The sequence below is a fragment of the Papio anubis genome, chromosome 20, assembly GCF_008728515.1.
Source record: "Papio anubis isolate 15944 chromosome 20, Panubis1.0, whole genome shotgun sequence".
Lineage (NCBI taxonomy): Eukaryota > Metazoa > Chordata > Mammalia > Primates > Cercopithecidae > Papio > Papio anubis.
In genome coordinates, this window is record NC_044995.1 from 38,163,443 (window position 1) to 38,188,005 (window position 24,563).

Below are 24,563 nucleotides of genomic sequence, written 5' to 3' on the forward strand. Positions count from 1 at the left end.
CCCACCCCCATCCCCAGGGCCTCTGGTTCCAGTTTAAATTGGAAAGCCAAGGGCAGAGGGGACAACAACGCTCCATTCCTCACCACCAGACCACAGGCCTCAGGGCTGGTTTGTGGACCGGGGGTAGGAATGTGGACTGCACAGTGGGTGCGCTGGCTTCCTGAGCACTGCCCCCTGTCGCCTCAACAGGACAAGATCTGGAGGTGGAGGAGGCAGGCAGCGGTGTGGGGATTCCCCCACATGCATTCCCCCCGCCCTGCCAGAACGGCCCCATTTTTCTGCTCCTGCCCAAGCCCACCTAGGCCACCACCCCTGCCCAATCCCCCAGGACATGGTCCCATTCCCTGCCCCCTAATTGTTCCTCCCTTGCTCTAAACTGCCTGGCTTGTCACTGGGGCATCCATGGTGACATAACCATTCACCTTCCTTAGTGAGGAGGATGCGGGGGGGGCTCCATCTAGTTGTCCGTCAATTTCTTCCTCAAATGAAGCCCCCATCTCCAGTACGGAGCTGGGGGCGGGATGGGAGGAGTCCACCCATCTTGCATGTTAGTGCAGGGGGTGACTGAAAGACCAAATGTCCACAGAAAGGGTCTCATGATGTCGATCTGGCTTCAAGGTGCCGGAACCCCCTCAGCTACCCCAAGGACCCACTCCTGTTTCTCTGCACAAAGCAGCTCACCCCAGCGCCCTACGGTGCTGAAACTCAAAGAAGAGGAAAGGGAGATCTAGGTACAGGACTCCCAGCAATGTTCACACTACACCTTGCCCCAAGACCAGGCCTTGTCTGTTGTTGATCCATTCATAAGCATTTATTGAGTGCTGACTGGATGCCCAGCTATGGGGAGATGGCAGATGGCACAAAGGGCAGGGTCTCCAAGGACGGGCGATTTCAGCTGTTGCCTCGCCAACCCCAGGCCATCCCCAGGGCTCACTCTCGGCCTGGGGGGAGGGTCTGGGAGTGGGAGTGGTCCTCATAGGGTGGGTCTTCCTGGAAATCCAGCGGAGCCCGGGTGCTCTTGCCCAGGTGTAGGCGGCCTCTTAGGTGGGCATGGAGGGAGAGCAGGAGGGCGAAGGCTCAGACTTCCCGGCACCTCTGAAACCTAGCGGAGGGGGGAGGGAGAGAAATGCTTAATCACAGGCCACGATGACTCAATGCTCCCCAAGTTGCCCACGGACTCGGCCTCCGGGGCTGCTGGGCCTCTGGCGCCACCCAGTGGCTGCTCCGGAGACAGCGACCCCGTGACGTCTCTGGCTCCGCCGGGCGGCCCCGCTGGGACCCAGAGCCCGAGACAAAGCGCCGGAGTTCCGATTCTGCGACCGTGGTGCCCTCTCGTGGCCGCCGAGCTCTGGCGGGGGGGGGTCCCCGGATCTGTTACTCCCAGAAGTTGTTAATCATAAAGGCTGGCGGCAGGACACCATCTTCCCTAAGTCCTTTTAGCCTCCAGCGTCTCCCAGTGGGACAGCATCAAACCTCACAGGGAACACTATCGTCTCCTGGAGGCAGTCTTTCACGCTTTTTTTCTTTTTTGAGAGGGAGTCTCACTCTGTCGCCCAGACTGGAGTGCAGTAATGTGATCTCAGCTCACTGCGACTTCCACCTCCCGGGTTCTAGCGATTCTCCTGTCTCAGCCTCCCCGAGTAGCAGGGATTACAGGCGCATGCCACCACGCCATTAATTTTTTGTATTTTTAGTAGAGACGGGGTTTCACCATGTTGGCCAGGCTGGTCTTGAATTGCTGACCTCAGGTGATCCACCTGCTTCAGCTTCCCCAAGTACTGGGTTTACAGGCGTGAGCCACCGCCCTCAGCGCTTTCTTTTTTTTTTCTTTTTTTTAAAGACAGGGTGTTGCTGTGTTGCCCAGGCTGCAGTGCAGTGGCACCATCTCAGCTCACTGCAGCCTCTGCCCCCTGGACCCAAGCGATCCTCCCTGGTCAGCCTCCCAAGTAGCTGGGACTACAGAAACATACTACCATGTCCGGCTAATTTTTTATAGACTTGGGGTTTCACCATGTTGCCTCAGGCTGGTCTCAAACTCTTGGGCTCGAGCGATCCTCCTGCCTTGGCTTCCCAAAGTATTGGGATTACAGGTGTGAGCCACCACATCTGACCCTTTCATGACTTTAACAAATGTTCACTGCAAAGCTGTCTGAGAGTAGATGGGAGGGTGGTCCTCTCCCAGTCACTATCCTCCAGGAGCTCACAGTCTGATGGGGGAGGCAGTGCCCAAACACACCTAGTCAGACTGGCCCCTCCTCTGTTAGCTGACTTCCTCAAAGACAATTTAAGTTGCTAGAACGAATTTCTCTTTTAAAACCTCACTGGGGGCCAGGCACGGTGGCTCATGCCTGTAATCGCAGCACTTTGGGAGGCCGAGGCAGGTGAATCTCCAGGTCAGGAGTTTGAGACTCAGTCTGGCCAAGATGGTGAAAGCCCGTTCTGTACTAAAAATACAAAAATTAGCCGGGCGCAGTGGTGGGCGCCTCTAATTCCAGCTACTCAGGAGGCTGAGGCAAAAGAATTGCTTGAACCCGGGAGGCAGAGGTTGTGGTGAGCCAAGATCGCGCCACTGCACTCTCTAGCCTGGGTGACAGAGCAAGACTCCATCTCGGAAAAACAATATTAAATAAATAAATAAACAAATAAAACCTCACTGGGGCCAGGCATGGTGGCTCAGGCCTGTAATCCTAGCATTTTGGGAGGCCTAGGCAGGAGGATCACCTAAGCCGTGTTCGACACCGGCCTGGGAAACATAGTAAGACCCTGTTTCTACCGGTGGGGGGGCAGGGGGGGAAGCCAAGTGTAGTGGTGCAGGCCTGTAATTCCAGCTACTTGGGAGACTGAGGCAGGAGAATCGCTTGAACCCAGGAGGCAAGGTTGCAGTGAGCCAAGATCGTGCTACTGCAGTCCAGCCTGGGTGACAGAAAGAGACACTGTCTCAACATAAAGACATAAATCAAATAAACTGGCTCGACGTGGTGCTCACGCCTGTAATCTCAGCAGTTTGGGAGGCCGAGGCGGGCGGATCTTCAGGTCAGGAGTTCGAGACCAGCCTGGCCAACATGGTGAAACCCCATCTCTACTAAAAATACAAAATTTAGCTGGGCATGGTGGCAATTAGTCAGGCATAGTGGCATCCGCCTATAATCCCAGCTACTCAGGAGGTTGAGGCAGGAGAATCACTTGAATCCAGGAGACGGAGATTGCAGTGAGCTAAGATGGCGCCACTGCACTCCAGCCTGTTCAACAGAAAGAGACTGTCTCAAGATAAACAAATAAGTAAATAAAATAAACTGCCGTTCTAAGCTCTCTCTAAGGTCTTCCCCTAACCCTTGGAGGTGGGTACTGGGGCTAATCTTACTTCACAGAGGGGCTCAGCCATTACCCTGGGACAGGTCCCCCCAGCCACCTGTGCAGGCACCTGCTCCTCCTCCTCCTCCTCCTCCTCCTCCTCCTCGGCGGTGGCCTGTGTCCTGCGTCTTCGCCTTGTCAGGACGGACCAGCTTCTTGCCTGCCGAGTTTCGAGTGGTGTGGCTGTAGACGGAGGTGTAGCCCTGGCCAGTAAGCGGGCAGAAGCGTCGGGTGTGGGCACGCTCACGCGTGGCACCGCACTGGGGGCACACGTAGTCCCGCAGGATGGGACACAGCACCCTGCCGGCCTCATCCTTCAGCACGTGGGACTGGTAGATGGCCCGGGACTCGCCGTTGTGTTTGCAGAAAGAGCACAGGCGTTCGGGAGCTGGCGAGGACTCCAGGCTGCGCTTCTGATCCTTGGATCCTGGCACTGGGACCGACTCCGGCACTGATACTGACTCCGGCACTGACACTGACTCCGGCGCTGACACTGGTTCCAGCACTGGCTCTGGCTCTGGCTGGGGGCTCAGCCTGGTCTCAGGCCCCTCTTTCCCACTGAAAGCCCTAACCAGGCGTGCCAAACCCAAGTAATCTGTCCACAGGTCAAAGGTCCCCATAGCTGGGCAGCATGTGCCAGGTAGAGGAAGTCACAGAGACAAGTAAGTAACCCTGCCTGGTGCAAGCTCCCTCTTTCTGAACCTTCTCTGCTACCCCTTCCTTCCTCTCTCTGGAGCCTGGGAGTCTGGGCTGGCCGACCCTCCTTTTACCTCCAAGGGGGTGTGAAGGGGGAGGAGCAGGCTGTGGGAGGTTCCTTGTTGTCACAGGGGGGCTGGGTGCCCCACTAAGGCACCTCCCAAGAGGCTGCATGGCCTCTGGCGGTGCTGGGGGACTGCAGGACACAGGGTGTGTGGGGGGGACACCCAGTGATGTGCACCACACCCCCATGTACACACCTCCAGGGAATTGGGGGGCTACCCTGACTCCCCTCCTTTTGGAGTCCTTAGCCCTCCAGCCCCACTGGAGGATGGGCAGAATGGGTTGGAAACCCCACCCTCAAAGACTAACAGTTACCAGTAACTTAAAGAAGTTAACTTAGTAACTTCTTTATCACTTTTTCTTCCTTCCCCTGGGCGGAGGAGTGGCCAGGTGCCCCTGGGCTCTTTGTGTGTGTGTCCGGGGGTAGGTTGCTGATGCTCCAGCTGTCTCTGAAAGGAGTGTGGTGGTCCCAGGCTCATGGGCTGGTTGCGGGGGTAGGGGGAAGGATCATGCCCCACCCCCAAGCTCTGGTCTCCCTCCAAGAGTTTTCACATCGGTTGTCTTAGTGGAACCCCCATTTAGTGGATGAGCAAACTGAGGTGTGAAGCCACCTGCCCATCCAGTTATTTATAAAGACAAGCACCAGGCTGGGTGTGGTGGCTCATGCCTGTAATCTCAAAACTTTGGGAGGCCAAGACGGGGCGGATCACATGAGGTCAGGAGTTCGAGGCCAGCCTGGCTCACATGGTGAAACCCTGTCTCTACTAAAAATACAAAAAAAAAAAAAAAAAAAATCAGCCAGGCATGGTGGCGGGCGCCTGTGATCCCAGCTACTCGGGAGGCTGAGGCAGGAGAACTGCTTGAACCCAGGAGGCAGAGGTTGCAGTGAGCCAAGATGAGCCACTGCACTCCAGCCTGGGTGACAGAGTAAGGCTCTTGTCTCAAAACAAAACAACAACCAAAAGCACCAGATCTGCCTCCTTTTTCTAGTTACCGGGGTCCCCTGAGGCTAGGTGCTGGGCTGGGGAGGGAGCCCCTTCCTGGCTGGGGCTGCAGAGGGCTGAGAAAGAATCCTCTGGTGTCTGGAGGTGGGGGATAGCAGGTTAGGATCTTAGGAGGGGACCCCTAGTACCTACAGCTCTTCAATGTCCTCCCCTAGATGAGATCTCAGCTGTCCTCCCCCAGATGAGATCTCAGGAGGGTAGGGGGTACTCAGGACTTGGACACAGAGGAGAGAGGCTCTGCCGCTTACACACCTCATCCACCCATCCATTCATTGAAGAAACTTTTATTGGCCAGGCACTGCGGCTCATTTTTGAGAGGCCGAGGGAGGATCGCTTGAACCCAGGAGCTGGAGACCAGCCTGGACAACGTTTTGAGACCCCGCTCCTACAAAAACACTTTTTCGAAATAAGCTGAGTGTGGGGGTGCGTGCCAGTGGTCCCGGCTACTGGGGAGGCTGAGGCGGGAGGATCAACACTTGACCCCAGTTATTAGAGGATGCAGTGAGCTAAGATCACACCATTGCACTCCAGCCTGGGTGACAAGAGCGAGATCCTGTCTCTAATTTAAAAAAACAAAACTATGGGGCACCCCATGGAGCAGAACTTACCACCCACGTTTCAGAAAGGGATTTTAGGCCAGGCAAAGTGGCTCATGCCTGTAATCCCAGCACCTTGGGAGGCCGAGGTGGGAGGATTACTTGAGGTCAGGAGTTTGAGACCAGCCTGGCCGACACGGTGAAATCTCGTCTCTACTAAAAATACAAAAATTAGCCTGCCGTGGTGGCAGATGGCTGTAGTCCCAGCTACTTGGGAGGCAGAGGCCGGAGAATCACTCAAACCCTAGAGGCAGAGGTCGCAGTGAGCCAAGATTGGGCCACTGCACTCCAGCCTGGGCAACAGAGTGAGACTGTCTTAAAAAATAATAATAAATAATAGTAAGAAGAGGGGAGTTTAGCTGCCCTGCCCCAGCCTGTTTACCCCCAACCCTCTAATATTTAGTCCCAAATCCAGCCAGAGTCCATCCAGATCCCAGACACCAGCTCTCCTCTCCAAAGAGGAGTGGCTGGGGTCAGGGCAAAAAACAGGCTGAGTGACTTTGGGGGTGGGGGGGTCCTGTCCCTAGTCCCCATTCCCCTTAAGCCGTGTCTGGCCCAGCCACAGTGACATTCATCCCCCGGTGGGTCTGGCCTCGGTCCTCACAACCCACCGACAACAATGAATGTTGATTGTGACCTTGGCTGTGGCCTAGGGGAGGGGACGTGCCCAGGCTGGATTGGGGGCTCCCCTGGCCCCCCTAGATCTGGAAGGTTAGAGTCACCGGAAGGAGGATGGCAAGTCCAGGTCTCAGGGTCCACTCAACGGTCGATGGTTTGCCTGAGCTGCCCAAACTCACCGACAGGTTGAATGTTCCCCCAAACCCTTGGCAAATTCTCCGGGAGCTGGAGTCGGGGTGGGGTAGGTGGCAGAAAACCAGAGAGGATGAAGGGGGAGAGGAGGAGAGAGTAAGGGACCCCTTGACTCTCATGAAATCAACAACCGCTTTTCAGGTGCCAACTGTTTGCACCTAGATCTGGGAAAAACACAAGGCAAATATAAATGATAGTAAATAAAATGTAGCCTTTGCTATGGGGATGGAGATGTAGCAGTGCCCGGGAGTGCTGGCCTCAAGCCGGCTCCCTAAGTAATTCACAAAGTGGTCCTGGAGGTGCAGATTACCTCCCCCTTTGTCAACTGGGGAGACTGAGGCAAAAGGCCACTGCTAGTCCGAGGTGGAGGAGGCATTCCAAATGGCCCCGGGAAGTCTGGCAACCAAGGATCCTGGCCCCGAGGGCATTGATGCAACGTGAAGATAAACAAACCATTTTAATACAATGTAATACGTTCTTGGAGCTTCACTGAGTTCCGGGCACGATGGTTTAGGAATCACAACAGCGGGAGTAGGGCACTTGGGGGTGGGGGTCCGTCAGGTCTCTCCACTTTGCAAGTGCTATGGGGTCCCCACTAGACAGGGGAGAGGCAGGAGGATCAGAGAGGGCGCCGGTCGCCCCGCGTGCGCGTGCGCACAGCATCTGAACTCGGGCACTTCGGGAGTCAGCGCAGCCCCGTGGGGGCTGCCCCTGGGGTCTCAAAAGGGGCTGCGGCGCCCCCTGTCCATTTCCTCATCCTTCAAATGACCCCCAGTCCCTTCCTCCAGTGATCGCACAGAGTTCGGCGACCACCCCCCGCCCCCGGGTGCCTCCAGGCCTGCAGCTACGCACCCCTATCCCATAGCCCCGCAAGCCAAACAGTGACCAGGATGGGCGAGAGAGCCTTCGCCCCCGACCTGGGTCTGCAGACGGCCTAGGAAGCTGCATTCAGATTTCCTAGGCATAGCCGAGTGCTGCGGCTCATGCCTGTAATTCCAGTATTTTGAGAGGCTGAGGTGGGAGGATCTTTTGAGCCCAGGAGATGGAGACCAGACTGGGCAACATAGCGAGATTCCTGTCCCTACAAAAAAATTAGCTGGGTGTGGTGTAGTGAGCCTGTAGTCTTAGCTACTTAGGAGGCTGAGATGGGAAGATCGCTTGGACCCCATGAGTTCGAGGCTTCAGTGAGCCGTGATCGCGCCGCTATATTCCCGCCTGGGTGACAGGGCGAGACCCCGTTGTCGCAAAAAATAAGTAATTTCCTGGCCCCTGACATTTCACCGAGGGGAATACTGAGGCCCAAAATAACCGCCGGGCACAACCCCAAGGCGGATTAGGGACCCCCAAGTGTGTCGAGCTGTGTGAACCACCCCCCCCCCACCACACCCCTCACGGTCCCGGCCACAGGACCCGGCCCAGCCCCTCAGGCCGCGCCCCCGAGAGCCCCACCCACAGTCTGGAGGCACCAGCCAAGGCCCCACCCCAGGCACTGCCCCTTGGAGCCCCGTCGCTTTTGACCTGTTCCCCAGAACACGCTCCCTCTAAAAGCCGCCCATATAGACTCCCACGGAGCCCATTCCCCAAGGCCCTAAGCCGGTCCTCAAAGAGCCCAGCTCCCCTAGGACCCGCCCCCTTAGAGCCCTCCACAAAAGCCTGCTCTACAGACGCCCCGGGACTGCGTCCTGCCCCCGCGAAGCCCAGCCCCCTACTAAGGTCCGCCCCGACCGGGCACGCCCCCAAACCGAACTTCGTAGGGCCCCTCAGAGCCCCAACCCGGCTAACTCGCCCTCCGGAACCGCCCCCCGCCCTCCGACACCTTCTAGAGCCCTTCCCCCAGAGCCCGCCCTCTCACCCGCCCCGGGTCGGGGTCACGTTCCCACCCCTCTGTCTGGACCCGGAGTGGGGCGCCCTCCCTCGCAGCTCATCCGCCGCGTCCAGCAGGCCCTCCCATTCGGGCTATGGAGTGCGGGGGCCCCTGATCGGCTCCTCTGTATCCGCCACCGCCACCCCCACCCCCAGGTGTCCAGGCCCTTCCGAGGGAGGTGGCCGGTCCCGTGCCTTGTGGATCATTATTCTAAGTAGGAGACAGCCTAGGACTTGGGAAGGAGAGTGAGTTGGGAGCACAGGTATTAATAATTACGTTACTGATGATAACACTACATTCATCACGCCATGAGTAGGATATACCCATTTTGCGGAAGGGGAAGGTGAGTGGCTGTTAGTCCAGAATTCTCAAGGTTCCTCAAAAGCTTGGTTCTTGCCTGTAGCCCCAGCTAGTTGGGAGGCAGGAGGATGGCTGGAGCCCAGAAGTTGAGGCTAGCCTGGAAAACACAGTGAGACCCCCATCTCTCCTCTCTTTTTTTGGGGGGAGGGCCTGGAAGGGGGACAAGGGGGAGGAGGTGGTCAGGACCTGGCAGACAAAGAGCCCATTATGGGGATTCCAGCGACACTAAGAGCCCTCTGGGGATCTCCGTGGGGTCACCCGGTGATGGCCCAGGCTTTTTTCTTTCTGTCGCCCAGGCTGAAGTGCACTGGCGCCATATCCGCCTACCGTAATCTCCACCTCCCGGGTTCAAGCAGTTCTCCTGCCTCAGCCCCCCCAGGTAGCTGGGACTACAGGCACCTACCACTATGCCCAGCTAATTTTTGTATTTTTAGTTGAGACGGGGTTTCACCATGTTGGCCAGGTTGGTCTCCAACTCCTGGGCCTCCCAAAGTGCTGGGATTATAAGCATTACTGCCCCTTGGAGCCCCGTCGCTTTTGACCTGTTCCCCAGGACAGAGCGAGACTCCGTCTCAAAAAAAAAAAAAAAAAAGAAAGACATGAGGTCTCATTATGTTGCCCAGGCTGGTCGCGAACTCCTGGGCCTCCCAAAGTTCTGGGATTACAGGCGTGAGCCACCTCTTCCCACCCGAATTTCTTCTTGATGACTGTGAACAGCTGTAATGTTGGCCACTGCACCCAGCTGGCCCCCGTTTCTTTAAAAAAGAAAAATCTTTATTCTCTCTCTTTTGTTTTGTTTTGAGACGGAGTCTCGCTCTGTCGCCCAGGCTGGAGTGCAATGGCACAATCACAGCTCACTGCAGCCTCGACCTCCTAGGCTCAACCATTCTTTGCACCTTAGCCTCCCGAGTAGCTGGGATCACAGGTGCCTGGCCTGGCTAGTTTAAAACAAAAACAAACAAACAAAATTCTGTAGAAATGAGGTCTCATTGGCCAGGCGCAGTGGCTCACACCTGTAATCCCAGCACTTTGGGAGGCCAAGGCGGGCGGATCACGAGGTCAGGAGATCGAGATCATCCTGGCTAACACGATGAAACCCCGTCTCTACTGAAATACAAAAAAAATTAGCTGGGCATGGTGGCGGGCGCCTGTAGTCCCAGCTACTCGGGAGGCTGAGGCAGGAGAATGGTGTGAACCCGGGAGGCGGAGCTTGCAGTGAGCCAAGATCGCGCCACTGCACTCCAGCCTGGGTGACAGAGCGAGACTCCGTCTCAAAAAAGAAAGAAATGAGGTCTCATTATGTTGCCCAGGCTGGTCGTGAACTCCTGGTCCTCCCAAAGTTCTGGGATTACAGGCGTGAGCCACCTCTTCCCACCCGAATTTCTTCTTGATGACTGTGAACAGCTGTAATGTTGGGGGTGGGGGGTCATCAGGCAGGAGACATTCCGGCTATGTTGGAGGGGGTTCCCCAGACACTTGCTGTGTGTCCTCTCTGCCTCCCACTCCTCCCTCTGAGGGCTCTGGCCTTGAACTGCCAATGAGGCTGTTCCCTATAAGGTTTCTCCCTCAGACAAGACACAAGACCATGGTGGAGGAGGGGTCTGGTCTTGAAGGCCAGGAAGCTGGGGCTGGGGCGACAGGAGGCTGGCAGCCCCAACCCTGGGTCTGACTATCTCCCTTCTTTGCCTGTGGTCGGTGCAGGTTTCTGGCCCTCCTTGTCCGTCTGGATCCACCTGTCTCTTGGTCGTCCCAGGATCATCTGTCTGGGTCGGACTACGCCCCTCACACATCCGTTATCGGTCTGGGTCTTTGGCCCGGCCTGTGCACCTGCTTTGAACTGTCTGAATCTGCCTGTATGTGTGTCTGGCTGTTTACTCCCCATCTCCCCTGTCTGTGACTGGCGACTGTGGTGCCTGTCCCCTCCTGTCCCCTGAGGGAGTCCGCTTGTCTCGCTGCAACTGTCTGCTGGTCTGACTTTGAAGTCCCTCAGAGTGGGAGGTGACAAACTGTCTCCTCCCGCTTGTGATCCTGAGCCTTGGTGCAGGGTTCCTGGGACCCCTCACCTGGCCCCAGTGCAGCTGGAAGGGTCTTTCTGGCCAGGGCAGCTGGGGATAAGTGGGGTGTGGGGGATGGCCCTCTAAAAGCCACGTTATTGGCTGGGCATGGTGGCTCATGCCTGTAATCCCAGCACTTCGGGAGGCCAAGGTGGACAGATCACTTGAGGTCAGGAGTTCAAGACCAGCCTAGCCAACATTGTGAAACCGCATCTCTATTAAAAATACAAAAAAAGAAAAAGAAAAAAAAAGTAGCCGGGCATGGCGGTGCACACCTGTAGTCCCAGCTACTTGGGAGGCTGAGGCACGAGAATTGCTTGAACCCGGGAGGCAGAGTTTGCAGTGTACCGAGATCAAGCCACTGCACTACAGCCTGAGTGACAAGAGTGAGACTCTGTCTCAAAAACTAAAAAAAAAAAAGCCACACTATCCCAGGGCCCTGCCCCCCACCCCCACACTTAGCACCAGCAAGGTACAGGGCAGCTGGCGCAGGTCAGGGGGATCAGAGTCAGAGGTGAGAGGTCCTAGCAGAGGCAGATGAGCAAGTGATGGACGGATGGATGGATGGAGGCAGCTCTACCGTGAAGAACAAGGCTGGGCACGGTGGCTCATGCCCGTCATCCCACTGCTTTGGGAGGCCAAAGCAGGAAGATTGTCTGAGCCCAGGAGTTCAAGACCAGCCTGAGCAACATGATGAAACCCTGGCTCAACTAAAAATACAAAAACTTAGCCGGGCATGGTGGTGCGCGTCTGTAGTCCCAGCTATTTGGGAGGCTGAGGTGGGAGGATCACGGAAGCCAGGCAAGTCAAGGCTGCAGTGAGTGAGACACAGTTGCTCCACTGCACTCTAGCCCAGGCCTTGTCTCAAAAAAAAAAAAGAAAAAAAGAAAAAAGTTGAAGAATAAGGTGGGCGTGGCTAGAAGGTCAGCGTCTCCAAGTTCCCAGGGGTGTCTGGTGGCCCGTGTGTCCTGCCCGTGATTCTTGAAGTCTTAACTTTGAAGTCCCTCAGGGTGGGAGGTGACAGGCTGTCTCCTCTCGATCCCAAACCCTGAACTTTGGTGCGTGGGGGTTGGGGGTGTATCTATGTACGTTCCCCGCATGAGTTCCTATATATATCCTCCTGTGTGTCTGTTTGTTGTATGTAACTGTGTGTGCATGTGTGTGTACTTGGGCCTGGAAGGCGGACACGGGGGAGGAGGTGGTCAGGACCTGGCAGACAAAGAGCCCATTATGGGGGTTCCAGCGACACGAAGAGCCCTCTGGGGGTCTCCGCGGGGTCACGGTGATGGCCCAGGCTGTCTAGACTGGCAAGCAAGGGTGCCTCATTTCAGTGATACCTGCGTGGGCTCCCTCAGGTCCCGCCCTCCGCAGGCCGTCTCCCCCACTTCCTTTGCAGCTGCGGGAGTCTTTCATGCCAGGGGTCCTCAGACAAGGGGCTCCTCTGTCCCACCCAGCCCATGGGCGGTGGGTGGGCTAGGAGCCCAGCTTCCTTCCCAGGCCTGCCAGATGTGAGGCCAGGATTGGGGAAGGCGAGGAGGTTCTGGCTTCTCCAGGATTGGGACTGGGGACTATGGAGGGGCCAAGTTGAAGGAAAATTCAGGCCGGGCGCAGTGGCTCAAACGCCCGTAGTCCCAGCGCTTTGGGAGGCCGAGGCAGGAGGATCACTTGAGCCCTGGAGTTCAAGATCAGCCTGGGCAACGCAGGGAGACCTCGTCTCTACAAAAAATAAATTTAGGCCGGGCGCGGTGGCTCACGCCTGTAATCCCAGCACTTTGGGAGGCCGAGGCGGGCGGATCACAAGGTCAGGAGATCGAGACCACAGTGAAACCCCGTCTCTACTAATACAAAAAATTAGCGGTGGTGGGCGCCTGTAGTCCCAACTACTCAGGAGGAGGCTGAAGCGGGAGAATGGCAGGAACCGGAGATGAGGCTTGCAGTGAGCTGAGATGGCCACTGCACTCCAGCCTGAGGCGACAGCGAGACTCCGTCTCAAAAAAAAAAAAAAATAAATAAATGAAATAAATTTAAAAAGAATATATATATTTTTGTTTTGTTTTGTTTTTGTTTGAGGCAGTCTGCTCTGTCACCAGGCTGGAGTGCGTGGCGAATCTCGGCTCACTGCAACTTCCGCCCTGAGATTCGCCATTCTCCGCTCAACATAACTGGGACCTGGCGCCGCCACCTCGCCGGCTTCTTCCCTGTGACTGGCAATGAAGACGGGGTTTCACCCGTAACCAGCATGGTCTCGATCGCCGACGCAAATGATCGCCCATCTCGGCTTACTCCCAAAAATGCTGGATGACGAGCTCACAGCGCCAGCAAATATTTTAAATAAGGGAAATTCAGACACTTCTACTGAGGCTTATGGTGCTGGGTGACCCGGGTCTGGGTCAGGGTGGGCTCCGCCTCAAGAAATCTTGCAGGATATTTCTATGGGTCTATAAATAGGGGCTTCAGGTCCAAGCTACTTTGCTGAGCTATTTTGGGGGGTTCTGTGGGTGTCTGTAAGTCCAGGTGGGAGTGTGCTATAGCAGGTGGCTGTCTCTCCACCAGTTGTGTGTGTGTGTGCGTGTGTGTGTGAGTTCCTGTCGGCTTCTGTTTGTGTGTGGATGTCAGCGTTCCTGTGGGTGTATATCACGCTAATTGTGCATAATTCCAGGTCGACGTGTGAGCCAGTGTGCGTGGGTGTCTGATGTCTGCTGGTGTCACTATGAGTGACTGGAGTCTGTATCATCCAGTCATGGTGTCCCCCCCATCCCATTCCCCACTAAAATGTCAGGTGTGGGAGGACAGGGATTTCACTCTTTTTTTTTTTTTTTTTTTTGAGACTAGGTCTCGCTGTCATCCAGGCTAGAGTGCAGTGGTGCCATCATAGCTCACTGCAGCCTCAAACTCCTGGGCTCCAGCGATCCTCCCGCCTCAGTCTCCCTAGTACCTGGGACTATAGGCACACACCACCACGCGCAGCTAATTTTTTTTAACTCCTGGTCTCAAGTGATTCTGCCACCTAGGCCTCCCAAAATGCTGAGATTACAGGCGTGAACCACTGTCCTCTTTCAGATTTCCCTCTTGTTCACAGCTGCATCCCCAGTGCTAGAACAGTGCCGGGTACATAACAGATGCTCGATAAATGAGTACTGGGGCCAGGTGCAGTGGCTCACGCCTGTAATCCCAACATTTTGGGAGGCCAAGGTGGGCGGAATCACCTGAGGTCAGGAGATCAAGACCAGCCTGGACAACATGGTGAAACCCCATCTCTACTAAAAATACAAAAATTAGCTTGGCGTGGTAGCGGGCACCTGTAATCCCAGCTACTGGAGGCTGAGGCAGGAGAATCGCTTGAACCTGGGAGGTGGAGATTGCAGTGAGCCAAGATCGTGCCACTGCACTCCAGCCTGGGTGACAAAGCAAGACTCTGTCTCCCAAAAAAAAAAAAAAAAAAAAAAAACAGTGAGTATTGGGTTTCTGGGGATTTCTGCCTGCCCGTGTGTCATTTCCCCATGAGTCTGTGCATGCCAGTGTGTGTGCATGTGTTAATTGTGTCTGTGTGTATGTCAGTATTACTGTAGATGTGCAGGTGTCCGAGTGCCTAAACAAGCCTCAGGGTAGGTGACGATGGGCATATGACCACTGGGTTCATGCTCATATATCTTTGTGGGTGACAGTGTCATTGTGGGTGGCTAGGAGGATCCATTTTACTGTGGACAACTGTGTGTCCACGTGTGCAGTTGTGTTCTTGGGCAGGGATGGTCTGTATGTGTATATGTCAAGACTACTAAGACCCACTACACGGGAGACTAAGGTGGGAGGATCGCTTGAGCCTGAGAGTTTGAGGCTGCAGTGAGAGCTATGATCGTGCCACTGAACTCCAGCCTGGGTGACAGAGCCAAACCCTGTCTCAAAAAACAAAACAAACAAACAAAAATTTGGGCCAGGCATGGTGGCTCAGCGCTCTGGGAGGCCAAGGTCGGGGGACAGCTAGAGCTCACGAGTTCGAGACGAGCCTGGGCAACCGGCAAAACTCCATCTCTACAAAAAATACAAAAATTATCCAGGTGTAGTGGTGCACACCTGTACTCCCAGCTACTCAGGAAGCTGAGGTGGGAGGGGTGCTTAAGCCCAGGAGGTGGGCCTAGATTGCAGTGAGCCTAGATCGCACCACTGCACTCCAGCCTAGGCAGCAGAGTGAGACCCTGTCTCAAAAAAAGTAAAATAAGGCCGGGCGCGGTGGCTCAAGCCTGTAATCCCAGCACTTTGGGAGGCCGAGACGGGCGGATCATGAGGTCAGAAGATCGAGACCATCCTGGCGAATACGGTGAAACCCTGTCTCTACTAAAAAATACAAAAAACTAGCCGGGCGCGGTGGCGGGCGCCTGTAGTCCCAACTACTCGGGAGGCTGAGGCAGGAGAATGGCGTGAACCCGGGAGGCGGAGCTTGCAGTGAGCTGAGATCCGGCCACTGCACTCCAGCCTGGGCGGCAGAGCAAGACTCCGTCTCAAAAAAAAAAAAAAAAAAAAAAGTAAAATAAAAAACGGTGGCCAGGCGCGACGGCTCACACCTGTAATCCCAGCACTTTGGGAGGCTGAGGTGGGCGGATCCCCTGAGGTCAGGAGTTCAAGACCAGCCTGGCCAACATGGTAAAACCCTGTCTCTACTAAAAATACAAAAATTAGCCGGGTGTGGTGGTACACGCCTGTAATCCCAGCTACTCAGGAGGCTGAGGCAAGATAATTGCTTGCCAGGAGATCGTGCCACGGCATTCCAACCTGGGCAGCTGAGAGAGACTCCATCTCTACATAAATAAATAAGTAAATAAAAATTAAAAAGATGACCTTGTGTGACCTGCTGTCAGATGTGTTTCTGCAGGCTTTGTACCATGTGTGTGGGGCGGGGGCAGGGTTGGGGGGTGACTGTGGGTAACTGTGAGTGTGCAGGTGTGAACTTGCTCGGGCGGACACATGGATGTCTGTGTGTCCCAGGTACTGTGAACAATGGAGTCGGAGTCTGTGTGTGCCTGACTGGTGGGCTTTAGGGATCTGTGTTTGTCGTTGCTACCCTGAGTGACATTCTGTGGGTGAACACCCACTTCTGTGTGTCAGTGTTATGCGAAAGGCGGTGTCTATGTTGTAGCCGCCTTCGTTGGTGGCTCCATTTCTCCGTGTGGCAGCCTTTCAATGGGCAGTATCCCTGGATGTCCGAGCCCTTGTGGGTGACGTGTCTACACACGTGGCAGTGTTATTGTGGGGGACTGTATGTGTGTGTCAGCATCACTTTGGGCTGTGTATTAATCGGGGTGCTGTACATCTGTGTATAGCGTGTGATTTTGGGGGTCTCCACCAGGGCCTTGGGAATATCTAATCGTGGCTGGGTTCATGCATCTGCCAGCAGTCCAGGGTGTGGAATGGGTAAAGAAGGAGATGAGGGGAGGGGAACCGAAGCGTGGGGCGGTGGGGGGGACCTCTCAGTCCTTATCAGCCAATGAGGTGTCTTCTCCACCCTCCCACCCCCAACCTGCCCTCCAGGGCAGGTCGCTGTGAAAGGCGCCCTGTCGCTTTAAAAGGGCTCCCCGGCAGTGGGATTCGGGGCCATTTTTCCTTTTTATGGCCAGTTTGGGAGGGCGGGTTCCTTCTCGCAAACCTTGGCCCCAGTAAATACCCTGCAGCTGCTGCCGGTAATGACAGGCCGGAGGGGCGGCCCGCGCTGGGCGCCAGGGCTTCCGGAGGCGGCGCAGCTGCAGCACCCCCAGCCCGCGGCCAGGCCTGAGCGGGGCCCCCGCCGGGATCGGTCTCCGCAGGCCCGAGCGCCCATGAACTTGGCCGGAGCAGCCTTCACGAACGCGCGCGCGCCGGGCCGGACTCTCTCCTGGCATTCAATTTCCGAGCGCCCCACCCGCCCCGCGCCCCCAAGAACAAAGCTCGCCGCCGCCCCGCCCGTGGCCTCCCCGCGCGCGGTCAGGTGTCGGGCGGTCGGGGCGCCACTGTCCCCACGCCCCCCATCGCACGTCTCCGCCCCGCGGGGGCATCTCCGCTCGCCCTCCCGCTGGCGGCCCCGGCTCGGGGACTTGGGGGCCTGTCCCCTTTGCAGAATCTGACCCTCCTGACGCCCCCTCTCCGGAAAGGCCAGACACAGAGATGCCGCCGGGGCCTCCCCGCCCCCCTTCCCATCCCCAACAACAATGGAGGGCCGGGCCGCAGAGGCCGGGGCGCCCGCCCCGGGGCCGCGAGCAGGTGCGCGAGGGGGCTGCGGCCGCGTCCCGCCCCGCCCCGCCGCGCCCCCTCCCCGCGGGCGGCCCCCGCCCCGCCCGTGTTCCCGGTCTGCCCGGCGCCCGCGCTCACCTCCACTGGGGCCGCCGCCGCATTTCCCCCTCTTCTTTCCAAAACCCGCCCGGAAAAGCCCCCCGGGCCCGAGGCGCCTGCACGGGAAATTGCATTTCGGCGGCTCCGGGCCGGGCGGGGGCTCCCTAGGCCGTGGGCGGGGGGGGGAGGGGGCCGCGGGGCTCCGGCGCCGGCTCGAACCCGTGGCCGCCGCCTCCCGCCCGCCCGCCTGTCTGTCTCGGTGACGTGCCCGCGCTCCCCGCCGCCGCCCCCTCCCTCCTCCCAGCGCCGCGCCGGGCGGTGGGTCCAGCCGCGGCCGTGCGCGCCCCGAGGCCTCCCGCCAGGCGCACCGGGACGCACTCGGGGGATGCCCGTGGGTCTACAAGACGCAGCCTCCGGGGCCCGCGCGGGGGAATCGGGGACACGGAGGCGCGGGCGGGCACACGCAGGGACCCAGACGCACGCAGACCTCAAAGGCGCCGGGGGGGAGCACACGCGCACAAAGGCATGCGGGCCACAGACACAGGGAACGGTGTGCAGGGGGCTGTGAGACACACACCCAAGGGAGGGGGTGGCGGGACGTACAGGCGTGCCGGGCCGCACGGGGGTGGTCATAAAACCCAGCTACACACAGAGGGACACCCGGGGGCACCAGACACATGCAAGATACACAGACACTCCAGGACAGGAGGGAAGGTCCTTAGAACCGAAATATACAAAAACACGGCTGAACCCCGGGCGCACACAGCTCACACAAGACACACGGACACGCAGGAGATCACAGACACACTGGGGTATCCACAGACCTGAGATATACCTCTCAACATACACACGCAGTACCCCAGGTACACAGCCACAGGAACACCATGACACACACAAAATAACACATGGATATACACATAGAACCAGAACACACCCATAGAGACACACACAGATCTACAAAGTTCACAGACACACACATATATGCACAGCCACTCAGGTCAAATGGACCAGTCGCAGAGGCAGAGAAACAGAACCAACAGCCTCATGCACAAGACCCCCAGCAGGTCCCAGAGACACAGGGGTCCACATAGACACACACACAATTCAGGGGCACGTGGGGACGTGTTCCTGGGACTGTGAGACAAATATGTATACAGGCCAGGTGCACAGACCGCATGCCATCTGTACAAAGGATGGGGTTCCTCGGATCTCCCAAAGATCCTTGCACAGACTACCCCCTCATACACTCCCCGAGACACCGCCCCCCCACCCCGCCCCGCCCAGGTATAAGAGCATGCACAAGGCAGGAATGATCGTACCCTGGCTGAGGCTCCACACACTGCCCCTGCCCGCAGTGGCCACCGCGGCTGGTAGAGGAAGGTCACATCAGGGCAAACCATGGCGCCAGGCAGCCTCCCATTGGCCCGGGCTGAGCTGACAGATTTCTCATTCTGTTTATTTATCCCCTACCCCAGTCTGAGAGGGGGATGGAGAAACCTTGGCTGCCCCCCTTCCAAGCCCAGGCCTTAACCCTTATGGGGCCATGGCCCTTCCCCACCTGACCGCACCCCTCCCTTCCTTTCAGCCCCCTCCACCACAGTCCTGCCTCAGTTTCTCCTTGACAGGTTCACCTCCCACATCGTCCAACTGCCTTCAGGTCTCAGCCCAGAAAGTCTGGTTCCAGGTCCAGGAGAGTGGAGGTCTCCAGGATCACTCCCCGCATCCCCAACCCCACCAAAGGTTAGAGGGGCCAGCCCTAGTCTATACCTAACCTCTCCCAAAGGAAGTCTTTCCCCAGAGTGGGGATGGAGAGATACTTGCAGGGGAGAGAATGAGAGTTCACTGCAATCTAGTAATCATACCTCAATAAGGTGGGGGAGTAATCAGCTCTGTTGATGCCCCTCCTGTGCCACCCGCCCCCTCCCCCCCTCCACCGGCCAGCCCTTCTTACAGAAAAGGAGCAAGGGGGCCGGGTACAGTGGCCCAAGCCTGTAACCCCAGCACTTTGGGAGGCCAAGGCAGGAGGATCGCTTGAGGCCAGGAGTTCAAGACCAGCCTGGGCAACACAGAGAGACACTGTCTCTACAAAAATAAAATAAAATTTTTAAAAAATTAGCCAGGTGTGGTGGTGAGTGCCTATAGTCCCAGCTACTTGTAGGAGGCTGAAGCAAAAGGATCGCTTAAGCCCAGGAGTTCAAGGCTGCAATGAGCTGTGATCGCGCCACTGCACTCCAGCATGTGCAACAGAGACTTCATCTCTAAAAAAAAAGGGTAATGGGGAAGGAGTTCCTCTCTTAGAAAAAGAGGTGGAGGGGGTTGGGGAGGGACTTGCTCTGGAATACTCAACATTCACATTTATTCATTCAATCATCCATCCATCCATAGAAATGTATAAACTTCATCTCCCATCCAGACCAGGGCAACCTCTGAGGCAGGGACTATTCTATTTATCTAGAGGGGTGGGGGCCCAGGGTAGAGTTCTCCCCAACTGTATTTTGGAACCTTCTTCCTGGTCCCAGAAGGGCCTATCATCATCTCAGACTCTTCCCAGCAAGCCAATGAAGTGAATACTGCCATTTCCACAGATGGGCAACCGAGGCCCAAACGGGGGCTGCCCTTGCCCAAGGTGGCACCGCCTGTAAGAGGCAGAGCTGGGGCCAGGCGCGGTGGCTCACGCCTGTAATGCCAGCATTTTGGGAGGCCGAGTCGGGCGGATCACGAGGTCAGGAGTTCGAGACCAGCCTGACCAACACGGTGAAACCTCGTCTCTACTAAAAATACAAAAATTAGCCGGGCGTGGTGGCACGCGCCTATAATCCCAGCTACTCAGGAGGCTAAAGCAGAAGAATCGCTTGAACCTAGGAGGCGGAGGTTGCAGTGAGCCGAGATCGCGCCACTGCACTCCAGCCTGGGCCACAGAGCGAGACGCCGTCTCAAAAAAAAAAAAAAAAAAAAAAAAAAAGGCAGAGCTGGAATTCTTTTTGTGCGAGGCCTTTTCCCCCTGTCTGGTCTCCAGGACCGGCCAGCTGTCCGGCCCGCTGAATTTCCTGCAGCCACCAGCAGGGGGCAGCAAAGTCCAGCGCCCTCCCAGCTGTAGGGGCCGGCGGGACTGATCTCAGCTCTCAGCGCAGTCTCCTCCCCGCCACCTCCTACTCCACGGTAGCTGAGGACTCTGCCTGGACACCCCAGGCTGGAGCCTCCGCTGCCCAAATGCAGAGGCCCCAGAAGGAAGGGCCCCTTCTTAAATAAAGCCCCCTAGAACTGCCGTCCCCACAAATGTCCAACTCACTCGGTGTTTCTCTACGTCTAACTCTCCTTCTTGCTGCAACGCATTTGCCAGGGCGGGCGGCCTCTGCATTCCAGAACTGGGTCAGACCAGGAGAGAGGATTCCTGGATCCTGGCCCAGTGGCCAATCCGCCCTGGGCTTCTCACCCCCCAGACTCCTCTGAAGATCCCCAGAGCCCAGCACAGGATGGGAGGAGCGGTGGGGGAAGCCCCAGCGCCCCAGACGCCTTAGGGCGTGGGAACTGCCCTCCTCCCTACACAACCCCGGTCCCCAGTTCCTGGGGCCCCTGCCAGTGCTGACTCATAGGGGGAGCCCAGGGCTGCGACACACCAGCAGCTCTTCCTGAACCTCTCCCTGGGAGTTTTCACCTCTTGTCCCCTTGGGGGTCTCCGTGGGGACCCAAGGTGGGTGTGAGAGTCAGGCAGCCCTTCTCAACTCCATCAGCCCGGAACTCCAGCCCCCGAAGTCCCCCAAGGCTGTGGCCATTGGATACTGGGTGGATGTGTCAGGGGGTCTTGGGTACTGCCCCTGTGTACTCAGATGTGGGTGTAGCTTGCACACTCAGTCATCGACTGAGAGAAAGCCCCGAGGAGGCAAAGCCTAGGCCGTGTGAGTGCTTACCTCCGCACCCCACCGGAGTCTGGGCAGGGACACTCCAGGACCAGAACGAAGCCCTGGGCTTGGAGCTTATTTCCTCAACCGCAAACCATCTTCTCCCGCCATCTTCCCGGTCTCCGGAAATGGCGGCTCCATCCTCCCAGCTGCTCAGACAAAAACCTTTATTAACAGATGCAACCCATTAACAATTTTGGTTACTGTGCGCTTTTTTTTGTTTTTTTGAAACAGGGTCTGGCTCTGTCGCCCAGGCTGGAGTACAGTGGCACGATCTCTGCTCACTGTATCCTCCGCCTCCCGGATTTCTTTCAGCCTCCCAAATAGCTGGGGCTGCAGGCACCTGCCACCACGCCTGGCTAATTTTTTTGTGTTTTTAGTAGAGATGGGTCTTGCGATGTTGCCCAGGCTGGTCTCGAATTCCTAGACTCAAGCAATCCACCCGTCTCGGCCTTTTAAAGTGCTGGGATTATAGGCATGAGCCACCGCGCCCAGGCTGGTTACTGTCCGGTCTAATACATCCAGAATCCTGCCTTCTCCATGACGCCACCCTAGTCACCGGCTCCCATCATCTCTCCCCAGAATTACTGCAGTTGCCACCTCTCTGCATGCCTTGCAGCCCTCGACAGTCTGTCCCCATACCCCCAAACCCCTGTTTGCCCCTCCCCACCACAGCAGCGGGGCCGGGGGGAGCGGTGCGGGGGGCGCCTGTTAACACCCAAGTCAGGTCCAGTCCCTCCTCCCCTCAGAACCCTCAATGGCTCCCACCTTAATCAGAACAAAAGCCAAAGTCCTCCCCAGGACCCAGAAGGCTTTGCACAATCTCTCCTGTCTCCTCTCTGCCTCGCCCTCTCTACTCCCTCCCTCATTCACTCCATTCCAGACCTCCTTAGACCATGTCTCAAATACACCAGGCACGGTCCAGCCTCCCAGCCTTTGCACAAGCTGCTTCTTCTGCCAGGGACTTACTGTCCCCCGATTCTCACATCTTTCCCCTTCACTCCTTCAGATCTCTGCTCAGGTATCACCTCCCCAGTGAGTTTCCCTGACTACCCTCTTTTTTTTTTTTTTAATTTTTTTTTAGACGGAGTCTTGCTCTCTTACCCGGGCTGGAGTGCAGTGGCACGCTCTCAGCTCACTGCAACCTCCACTTCTCGGGTTCAAGTGATTCTTCTGTCTCAGCCTCCCGAGTAGCTGGGATTACAGGCACCCACCACCATGCCCGGCTAATTTTTTTTGTATTTTTAGGAGAGACAAGGTTTCACCATGTTACCCAGGCTGGTCTCAAACTCCTGAGCTCAGGCAATCCACCCACCTCAGCCTCCCAAAGTGCTGGAATTACAGATGGAGCCACCGAACCCGGCCGACTCCCCTATTTCAAAATTGCACCCATCTTGGTTTCTCCTCTTTATTTCTCACAGCCCTGTCACCTTTCAACAGGCTACATGCTTCACTACGCATCTTGTTTCTTATCTGTCTCCTGTACTCGATTGTCAGCTCTGCCAGCACAATAGGTGTTGTCTTTTTTTTTTTTTTTTTTTTTTTTTTGGAGAGATTGAGGGGTCTCACTTTGTTGCCCAGGGTGGTCTCAAACTCCTGGGTTCAAGCGATCCTTATGCCTCAGTCTCCCAAAGTGCTGGGATGACAGACGTGAGCCACCGTGCCCAGCCTACAATGTTTGTCTTCATCACTGCTGGAGAACTTAAGAAAGGCCCTTAATCAATATCTAGTGAATTAATGCATTAATAATCACTATGTCCCTGGCACGTGTGTTGGGGGAGGTGATGGGAAGTGGGGGAGGGACAAAACAGACTTGGAGCTTGCCTGCCACCATCTGGCAGGGGGCTAGTCATGTAGCTAGCCAATTACAATGAAGACTTTTCAGTGCGGAGAGCAAAGGCCCAGCCTGGAGGATAAAGTGCAATCCGGGAAGGCTGTTGAGGAGGTGACGTCTTGTAGGGACTTGATCAGTAAGGAGTTTGGATTTAAGTATGATGACAAGGCTTAGGGGTTTTTGTTTGTTTGATTTGTTTTTTAGAAATGGGATCTTGCTCTGTTGCTCAGGCTGGAGTTCAGTAGCACAGTCCTAGGCCACTGAGGCTTCAACCTGGGTTTAGGCAATTTTCCCACCCCAGCTTCCCAACTAGCTGGGACTCCTGGCACACACCACCACACCTGGCTAATTTTTAATTTTTTTTGTAGAGACAGTGTCTCACTATGTTGCTCAGGCTGATCTCAAACTACTGGGCTCAAATGATCCACCCTCCTCAGCCTCCCAAAATGTTGGGATTACAAGCATGAGCCACCTTGCCCAACCAAGGGTTTTATTATTTTATTTTATTTTGTTTTTCGAGATGGAGTCTCACTCTGTCGCCCAGGCTGGAGTGTAGTGGCATGATCTCGGCTCATTGCAATCTTCAGCTCCCAGGTTTAAGCCATTCTCCTGCCTCAGCCTCCAGCTGAGCTGAATGGCTTCAGCTCCCAGGTTTAAGCCATTCCCTGCCTCAGCTGGGATTACAGGCCACCACGCTCAGCTGATTTTTGTATTTTTAGTAGAAACGGGGTTTCGCCATGTTGGTCAGGCTAGTCTTGAACTCTTGACCTCAAGTGATTCCCTCGCCTTGGCCTCCCAAAGTGCTGGGATTATAGGTATGAGCCACTGCATCCCGCCTCTACAAAAAATTTAAAAAATTAGCTGGGCGTGGTGGTGTACGCGTGTGGTCCCAGCTACTCGGAGGCAGAAGTGAGAGGATTGGTTGAGCTCCAGAGGTGGAGGCTGCAGTGAGCCCATGATCACATCACTGCATTCTACCCTGTCTAGAAAAAAAAAAAAAAAAAAAAAAAATTGTTTTTTTCAATAAAGATAGGATCCAACAGAGCTGGGATTAGGGATAGGTGAGTGACATGAGTCACACAAGGGCAGGACTCGGGCCTGTCTGGACTGCATTTTCCAATGACGTTATTACTGGTCACATGTGGCTACTGAGAGCCTGAAATGCAGCTATTCTTGAAAGTAATGGCAGCTGGGCGCAGTGACTCACGCCTGTAATCCCAGCACTTTGGGAGGCCGAGGAGGGTGGATACCTGAGGTCAGGAGTTCGAGACCAGCCTGGCCACCATGGTGAAACCCTGTCTCTACTAAAAATACAAAAATTAGCCAGGTGTGGTGGTACATGCCTGTAATCCCAGCTACTCGGGAGGCTGAGGCAGGAGAATCGCTTGAACCCGGGAGGCAGAGGTTGCAGTGAGCCAAGATTGTGCCACTGCACTCCAGCCTGGCGACAGAGCAAGACTCCACCTCAAAAGAAAGAAAGAAAGAAAGAAATGGCAAAAACCACAATTACTTTGCACCAACCTAATGGTTTGAGATGTGTTATAAGTAAAAAATCCACACCAGATTTTGAAGACAGTACCAAAAAAAGTGAAATATCTCATTCATAATGTTTACTTTGATTATATGTTAAAATGATACTATTTTGGATACACTGAGTTAAATAAAATATCTTATTAAAATTAATTTTGTAGCCGAGTGTAGTAACTCACACCTGTAATCCTAGCACTTTGGGAGG

General features: G+C 56.0%; 1 protein-coding gene across 2 annotated transcripts; it reads right to left on the reverse strand.

Annotated features, from left to right (window-relative positions):
- Positions 1 to 787: 787 nt before the first annotated feature.
- On the reverse strand, positions 788 to 17,371 carry NANOS3 (nanos C2HC-type zinc finger 3). 2 transcript variants are annotated; one of them, XR_004180364.1, is made up of 2 exons: positions 17,135 to 17,371; positions 788 to 1,102 (listed from the first exon to the last, which is right to left on the reverse strand). XR_004180364.1 is itself a non-coding variant. In XM_003915023.5 (2 exons), the coding sequence occupies exons 1-2, from the start codon at positions 3,969 to 3,971 to the stop codon at positions 1,041 to 1,043; spliced, it is 612 nt and encodes a 203-aa protein (XP_003915072.3). In that variant the 5' UTR covers positions 3,972 to 4,845; the 3' UTR covers positions 788 to 1,040. The 2 variants fall into 2 exon arrangements, 1 of the variants encoding a protein (XP_003915072.3); XM_003915023.5 differs by lacking the exon at positions 17,135 to 17,371 and adding an exon at positions 3,422 to 4,845.
- Between the last annotated feature and the right edge of the window lie 7,192 nt (positions 17,372 to 24,563).